An 8,746-nucleotide genomic window follows, 5' to 3' on the forward strand; every position below is an offset into this window, starting at 1 on the left:
CTTTCTAGGGCTAGCAAACTTCACCCTACACGCCGCTGGATCCTCCAACCCTTTGTAGGGCCTAACTAATGCGGATATTAAACTAATCCTTGCAGAACAAGGAGCAACCGTAACGGATCAGATCTACTAAACTATGATCAAGCGGGGTGCCGCCCCTACACCTGAGATAGGTGTAAGGGCGGCTAGATGCATAAGGGTCGCACTACGACGGCATATGATACGAAGAACAATGCTAACCTTAACACATCTAAGATAACTACGTTGCTCGCCATCAAAAAGGCTTCGGCCACGAGCAACGCATGAACAACGTGGGTAGGCTTGTGCTGCCTAGATCGCAAGATGCGATCTAGGCAGCATGGTGCTTACCGGAGAAACCCTCGAGACGAAGGAGTTGGCGATGCGCCGAGATTTGTTTGTGTTGAACGTTGGTTGTTGTTTATTCCATAAACCCTAGATACATATTTATAGTCCGGGGGACTTTCTAATTTAGGCGTGCACCTAACCGTGCACGGGTCAAACTCTATCTAACCAACACGTATCCTAATATGTTACAGATACACGGGCCAACTAGCCCAAGCTTTGCATGTAAGGCCGATTCACGTACTTCTTCTATATATATATTCTTCAAATCCATCTTGATCGCGGCCCACCTCTGACTCGGTCAAATTCTGGTGATAACATCAAGATATTGTCTGTGCAATGGGGCTTGTTGAATTGGCAAATCATAAAATGAAACAAATGAGGTCTCGTAGATGTGAAGGATTTCTTGCAAAGGTGACATTGTTTTGCAAAACACATGGCATTCAAGTTCCTTACCGGAAAATATTATGTGACTCATGGAATATCACATAGGTATTATCAAATAAAAATAAATGACGATATTTATAGAAGAGAAGTTTATATTGGTGTTGTTGATCAAATTATTCAAGAGCTTGACAATCGTTTTGATGAGGTCAACATGAAGTTGCTAATTTGCATGGCGGCTTTGAATTCATTTGCTTCTTATGATGCACAAAAGGTGATGAGACTTGCCCAATTCTACCCCAATGACATATCAAGTGCAGATTTGATAAGACTTGAGCTCCAACTTGAAATCTTTATTGATGATATGAGAAAAGATGATAGGTTCAAATGTGTCAATCATCTTGGTGAGCTCTCTATTTTTCTTGTTGAAACAAAAAAAATCATGTTGTTTATGATTTGGTTACATGCTTCTCAAATTGATATTGCTCCTACCGGTGGCAACGGCGAATGTCAAAGAGTATTTTCTGTAATGAGTCTAGTGGAAAACAAGTTGAAAAATAGCATGGGTGATAAGCTCTTGAACCATTTCTTAGTGATATTTATCGAGCGAGATGTGTTCTTGAAAGTAAGTGAAGATGACATAGTTCAAACTTTCATGGGAACGTGAGAGCTTAAAGTAACTAAATACTAGTGATGTAATTTTCTATTTATGCTATCCATCATGTAAGACTTCTTTCATGTTTTTAATTATTTGTATCACAATCTTGCACATTTGATATGTATATGTAATGAATTTGAATGTTGACAATCTGTTGTCTATATATATTACGAATTTAGATTTTTTTTTATTACAAATAGGGTAGCATAATTTTTTTTGAGGTGTGCCCATCCTCCAACTTTTTCAAATGTCCGTCACTGGTGGTCGGTCAAGCGGCTTGTGTAAGCTTGATGTCATGAAAATAACCTTCTCTTTCCTTTGCAGTTCGGCCGTTTTCTAGGAATTACTAGGAGTTGCCGACACGGGTTCCGTAAACATGAATCCATGTGAACCCTAATAAATAATAAATCAGAAAATTACTAAATGATATTAGAAATACAACATAAATCATGTGTCTAGAGAATGTATGTATGCATGTACCTTAAGTTTGAAACTAAAGTAAAGAACGATATAAATTTCCCTAAAAGGCAAAGTATATAAGAAATAGTATAATGCCCTGGATTTACTGTGCCAAATATATAAAGTTTCAGTTCTGGTTTTTTTTATTTGTGTAAGCTATTATTTTTTCTTGAAATTTTGCACAAGTATGTATCAATGCAAGTATATGAAATGAACGGAGAAGTGGTGGAACGTGCCGAACCACAAAATTTACGTGCGTAGTTTTTTAAAAATATATAAAAAATACGATACTTGATGTTTTTTGTAATTCAGGTGTATGTGGAACAAGTATGCCTTCTAAACAATAGTACTTCCTCCGATTCCTTTTAATCGACTTAAATTTAGTATAAACTTATATTAAACCCAAGTTAATTAAAAGATATTAGAGGAAGTCGATTAGAACATTGCTAATGCTCCGTCTTCGTAGACCTCACATAACAGAACTGAACAGAGACGAAGCCTGGTCGTCCTTATCTCCCGCTACAGTAGAGAGAAGCGATTTCTGAACTCCTCCCGGGATCCCACCTTGCTCGCTGTGGTTCGTCGATTCCTCGCTCTCCGGCGGCGGGAGAGTGGGGAATCGTTGATCCAGGACCTGTACATAGTGTAGGGTGTCCTAGGAAGCCTGGCGGCGGCGCTGTGGAGGCGGCGGTGCAGTCGGCGTGGCGGTGTTCGGCGGATCTCGTCCCCTTTGATGGCAGCGTTCTCTGGAGCTCTGTGGTGGAGGTCCCACCTTTCCTCAAGCCCTTTCCGGCGCCGCCGTGGCGGTCAGGCCGGACCTTGTTGAATAAGGAGAAGGAGAAGAAGTGGAGTCTTGGGATGAAGATGGTGAGCCGTGATGTAAGCTCCCTGGAGCTGGCGACCGGCGACTTCACGGCCGCGGAGGGCCTGTACCTGTTCCAAGCCATAGGGAGGTACGGCAGCGGCGGCGCGCACCGGCGGCATCGAGCTCGGCATCATCGTCGGGGTCCAAAGGACCTGATTGTATTTTTCCTGTTTTGCTGCTGGACCTTTCTGTAAGAACGGGACTTTAATATATTTTCCTTTTCCTCGCAAAAAAAATGAGACAGCTCAATCCCACCGATATCAATTTCTCGCTTTGACAACTCATTGAAAAAATCTCTTTATGACGTCTTCAACTTAAAAAATACTCATAATCAAGAAGGACTTCAAGAATATAATTTCACCGCACCCACCGGGCCCAGAAAGCTTCAGATGAACTCCATACCACAATTTGACCCGAGCCAGCAGGTCCAGAAAGGGCGAGAAAGCACCAGGAGATTCTAGGGCCGATTCCATCCCAGCGGCCCAACGTTCCAAAATTAGCTTCTTCCAGATTCCAGTGCATTCCAGAACGGACGAGCGCACTCCAGAGTCCAGAGTCCAGACCTCTCCCACCGTCGCCGTATAAAATCTCGCCTCCCGGCGTCGCCACGGCTCAGAACAAAATCAATCGCAAGCCTTGTTGAGCTGGTACACAAATCGCATCCGAAGCATCCCTGAGCTTTCCCAATCGTCGCTCTGTCCTTGCCCCCGAATCGAGCAACCATGTCGCTGATCCGCCGCAGCAACGTATTCGACCCCTTCTCCCTCGACCTCTTCGACCCCTTCGACGGTTTCCCCTTCGGCTCCGGCAGCAGCAGCGGCGGCGGGGGCAGCCTCTTCCCTTCATTCCCGCGCACCTCCTCCGAGACCGCGGCCTTCGCCGGCGCGCGCATCGACTGGAAGGAGACGCCCGAGGCGCACGTGTTCAAGGCGGACGTGCCCGGGCTGAAGAAGGAGGAGGTGAAGGTGGAGGTGGAGGACGGCAACGTGCTGCAGATCAGCGGCGAGCGGAACAAGGAGCAGGAGGAGAAGTCCGACACCTGGCACCGCGTCGAGCGCAGCAGCGGCAAGTTCCTGCGCCGGTTCAGGCTGCCCGAGAACGCCAAGGCGGAGCAGATCAAGGCGTCCATGGAGAACGGCATGCTCACCGTCACTGTGCCCAAGGAGGAGGCTAAGAAGCCCGAGGTGAAGTCCATCCAGATCTCCGGCTAGGCTGCCGGAACATGAGGATCAGTTTGCTGCTTAGATTCTTTTGATCTGAGCCTGTAATAAGTGTGGATTTGGGTGTTGGCTGTCGAATGTGTTCGAGCCGTTACCTGTTCGCTATGTTCCTCGTATGTGTCCCGACTTAGTCATGTAAGGCGAGCATCGAGTCTGAAGTATCTTGTAATCATCTTCTGTGCTGGCTAAGCTTGATCTAACGAGTGAGTCGTCGTTCTCTTTTATCTTGGAGTTGATTTCCAGTCTCCATTACGCCATTCTGACGCGTTGAAAGCACGGGAACTCTGTTCTAATGGTTCCAGGCAACGTTTAGAACTCCGCCATCAAATTGCTGGAACAATGCGTGAATCCGTTCTGTGGAATGGAGCTCTTTTACAGTACCCTGCGCTGAATATAGGCCATCCAATTGATAGATTGAATGGTGTAGATGAAACCGTACTGCCTAAGTTCTAAGAGCATCTCCACTCGTCCCCCGAACAGGCCCTCGTCGAGCGTTTTTTCCATCCGGACGGCGTAATTCGGCCCAGTCGCGCCCCCGGTTCCTCGTTTCGTCCGGATTTGGGCCTAAATTCATCCGGCGATCCCACGACATCCCCGGCCTCCCGGGGAGCGCTCGGGGACTCCGGACGAAACGAAAGCGCGCGAAACGGCGAGGAAACTTCCCGCGCGTCCGGTGGCCCCAACTTGTCGGCGAGAGAAACCGATCGTCGTCCTCATCGCATCGTCTTCCGCGCGCCGTAAAGCCTGCCGCCGGTCGCATTCGCCGGCCACGCGGCGAGTTAATATCGTCGTCTTCCGCGCACGCATCGTCTTCCGCGCGCACTAAAGGCTGCCGCCGGTCGGCTCGCCGCGGACGCGTCGCAATCCACACGGCATTTAATCCCCGCGCCGGCCACGCCTATATACGCCGGTCCGCTCGCCGCGAGGCGTACCCCGTGCTCCACTCTCCCTCCACTCTCCTCTACTCTCAAGATGGCGTTCTACGACGACGACGGCGCAGCCAACAACGGCTTCCCCGCCGGTCGCTCCACGCGTGGGAGGGGCACCTCCTCCGCCGGGCGGGGTACCCCCGCCGCCGGACACGAGGCCTCCCGGAGGCGGCCGGCGGCTAGCGTGCGGCGGCGTTCCAATCCCGCCGCCGCCGCGGGGCCATGCCCTCGACGTCGCCATCGAGGAGGCGAGGATGACGATGACCGACGAGGAGCGCGCCGACCCGCGCCACCACCCCGAGAACTACACGCGGTGGAACTCCTACTTCCTCCGGCGGTGGGAGCGGAGGCCGGCGGCCTACGACGGCCCGCCGCCTCCGCTGCGCGCAACAACGCCGCGGGCCGCCGACGGTGGTGGAGCGCGCCGGAAAGGACGTTGGCGAACGTCCTCGTGCACATCGAGGGCGGCAACTTCCCGGTGCTCACGATGCCCCCTATCGGCATCGAGGGCATCGGCGAGCCGCCGTCGGGGAAGCGTGCGGCGGCCACGGCGCATGGCCGCCGGCTCGTCGTCTTCGGATCGGCGTCAAGGTCATCCTTGGCGCCGGTGAAGAGGAGGAGGCGACGTCGCCTTCGACGCCGGTGCGCGTCAAGAAGGAGCCGGCGTCTCCGCCGGCGACCGGAGGGCGCGACGAGCGGCGCCCTCGTCATCCGAGAACAGCCTTCCGCGCCGCGGGCGGCCGGAAGAAGACGAAGAGAGGCCGCCGCAAGCCGGCTCGCGAGGAGGAGGCGAAGCGCGCGGAGGACGCCGCGATGGCGGAGGAGATCGCCGGTCGGCGCACGACATGGAGGAGGAGAAGCGCGCGGACGACGCCGCCGTCGGGCCGGGCCGAGCGCGACTAGGAGCGCGAGGAGGCGGAGCAGCCGGCGGCGGCTGCCGGACCCCGGCCGCCGCACGCCAACTCGCCGCCCGCGCCGCTCCAACCGCCAACGACGATGTCGCGCGGTACCGCCGTCCTGCGACACCTCCCTCCGGCGTCGCTGTCCCCGTCGTCGACCTCGAGTCCTCCGACGACGACTAGTACAAGCCATCCCCGGGGTGGGGAGACGCCGGCCGAGGCGGCGGCGACCGGGCCGCGCGGCCGAAGGCCAACGACGACGGCTCCGACGACGACGGCGGCGACTACACGGTGTTCTACCGCCATTTCGGCATGTAGAGCGCCGTGTTTTAAAATTAGCGTTTGAATTCCCCTAGCCGAATTCGAAATATAGTCGAGTCGGCCTCTATGTATGAACTCCTCCCGTAATGTAATAAATATCATTAAATTTAGTCTATATTCACCCGTTTTTAGCCGTAGTTTGTCAAGTTTCCGTTTTTTAAATTCGCATCGTCGACTTCACTCAGGCACGCGGCTGGGAAACTACTACTCCCCACGCCAAATCTTCCTCCAATCCGGACGAAAATTTCGCCGGATTTGGGCGTGGGGAGCGCCAACGAGTGGGGATGCTCTAACGCCCAACTCACGAGCAGTATAGAGGTATCCTGCGTCTCTGGAGCCAGCGGTATATGTTGATGAGGGCATTTTAGGAAGATCCATATTTGTAGAAAGCCAGAATCCATCTCCTACCCACGACCCCCGTTCGTCTAGCTTTCCCGTCCAAAAAATCCCCTTTTCCGGCCGCCACGGACCTGCACCTCCGTAGCCCCTCCTCTCTCTCCGGCTTGAGCAGCGGCGCTGACGTGAACCACCCTTCCGAGCCAGAGTCCGGCCGCCGCCAACACGGACCCCCGTATCCCCGCCTCCTCGGTCGATTTGAATGGCCCCTACGAACTAGGGTTCCGGCCGTCGCCGACACGGACCACCGTGGCGCAGCTGGTCGATCTTCGGCCAGGAGCCATCCGCGGCCATGAAGGTTTAGGAGGGCCGCGCGGCCCAGCCGGTCAAGTACAGGGCCGAGGCAGAGGCGGTGGCGCCGGTGGTTGCCGCCGAGCGCGGCGACGAAGCTGCAGGTGGCCGAGGCAGAGGCGGTGAGCATCAACCGATTGCCTTCATTCATTCTCAATACCACCATATAACATCCACAGCTGACCAGCATGTTTCTCCCACAGTTCTCCCCTCTTCTCGATGATATCTTTGGCAAGGCAATCAGCAGCACCCAAGTCAAAGAATATAGGGATCAGATTTTTCTTTCCAAAGAAGTTCGTGAGCTCCTCAATGGTATAAGGATTCCCAAATGACTTCTTTGTATGGATCACGACTCCATAGGTGGAAGCATTCATTATCCTCTCGACAGCATCATGGCTGTGTGAGTTTCGACACCTAGACCTGTCAGAAGCAAAGCAGCTGATTCCAATTTCAAGCTCTGCACGAAGCCAATTTGTGAACCTGAGCAGTGAAGCCTTGCGCCCATGAAATCCAATGTACACATCATAGATCCGAAGCCTACTGACAGAAGCCGCTGATGTTGTAGGTTGAGGGGACGAAGATTTCCGATACACTTGCCTCTTCTGCTTTTCATTTCGAGTTGAACGATCGCAAGTGCTGGTTGCTGACGAACTACCTTGGTATGGGCCATTGAAAGTGGAAATGAAGCTGGGATTGTTATAGACAAGTGCAGGAGTCCCAAAATTACTTGAAGTGCGAAGGCTGGGAGGCAGAGGCGGTGTCGCCGGCGGCAACCGCCGAGCGCGGGAACGAAGCTGCAGGTGGCCGAGCCCACCGGCACAGCTCTTCTCAGACGGCGTCCTGGGCCAACAGGGCTGACCATGGTTTGCGGCGGAGTTAGAGCGGCGGAAGTTGCGGAATGCGCCGTCGCCCAGCAACTGCACGCCCAGCTGCAGCGCCGCCTCCTCCTGCCGCAAATTGGGTTGAGTCGCCTTACGTCCATGGTCACCATTGAACCTCCATGGTCATCAGTCTTGTCACGGCGTCGAGGTCTGGTGGATGACGGCTGTTGCCCTGCAGAGTTTCCAACGCCAGTAGTGATGCAGCGTGCAACATGCAGCATATAGCGATGAGGTCGTGCCGCTATAATCCGAGCATATGACTTAGGTAAAATTATACCATAGCTCTGTGCAGATGAATTGATACCATCATAAACTGTATTTCAGTTTGTGGATTGAAATTTTCAGTCACTTGCGAGTGCTACATAGCCTAGTATGTTAGCTGGTTGATTTGGTTCATGTTATGTGTGCTTAGTGTCGTAGCCTAATCGACGGTACCTCGGAGGAGGAATCCTCACGAGGGGGAGAAGAAGTAGGGGCCATAGGGCGGAGTGCTCTCGGGACGGTGGTACGCGATTTACCCAGCTTCGGAACATCTGCACGAAGACATGGCCTACTGTTGTTTGTCTGGAATTATTTGGGCGCTTTCGCGTTGTTACAATGAGTTGTGGTTGTGCCTCTAGGGCTCCCAGGATCCGGCTTATAAAGGCGCACGGATCTAGGGTTTACATGGAGAGTCCTAGCCGGATTACATGTTTGCCTAACTACGATACTATGTCTTGCCGTGCACGTCAAGGATCCGCCTTCCTCTATACGTCATACCGGATCCGGGTTCCTACTGGGCCTGCATGGATCCGGGTTCCTTCTAAGGTCGGTCGGATCCGGCTCCCCTGTTCCTGGGCCGGACATCTTCCGTTAGGATCAACAGCAACTGGGCCGCCCGATAGGCCACATGCCTCATCACCATCTGTGGGCCACCCGGGCTTGCCGGATCTAGGCACTGTCGATGGTACACCCATGAAGTATACCCACAACACTTAGAAAGAACTAGCACAAGTGAAAATCCTTGTATTTGATTCTAATATTGTTTTTACACGCTGACAGTGTTGACAAAGGGATTCTTGATGGTGTTCCTGTATTGGAAAT

General features: G+C 52.9%; 1 protein-coding gene across 1 annotated transcript; it reads left to right on the forward strand.

Annotated features, from left to right (window-relative positions):
* The first annotated feature begins 3,363 nt into the window (after positions 1-3,363).
* LOC124697880 (17.9 kDa class I heat shock protein-like) lies at positions 3,364-3,937 on the forward strand. Its single transcript, XM_047230411.1, has one exon. It carries the CDS (start codon positions 3,449-3,451, stop codon positions 3,935-3,937), a length of 489 nt encoding a protein of 162 aa, XP_047086367.1. The 5' UTR covers positions 3,364-3,448.
* Positions 3,938-8,746: the final 4,809 nt, after the last annotated feature.

The sequence above is a fragment of the Lolium rigidum genome, chromosome 3 (assembly GCF_022539505.1).
Source record: "Lolium rigidum isolate FL_2022 chromosome 3, APGP_CSIRO_Lrig_0.1, whole genome shotgun sequence".
Lineage (NCBI taxonomy): Eukaryota > Viridiplantae > Streptophyta > Magnoliopsida > Poales > Poaceae > Lolium > Lolium rigidum.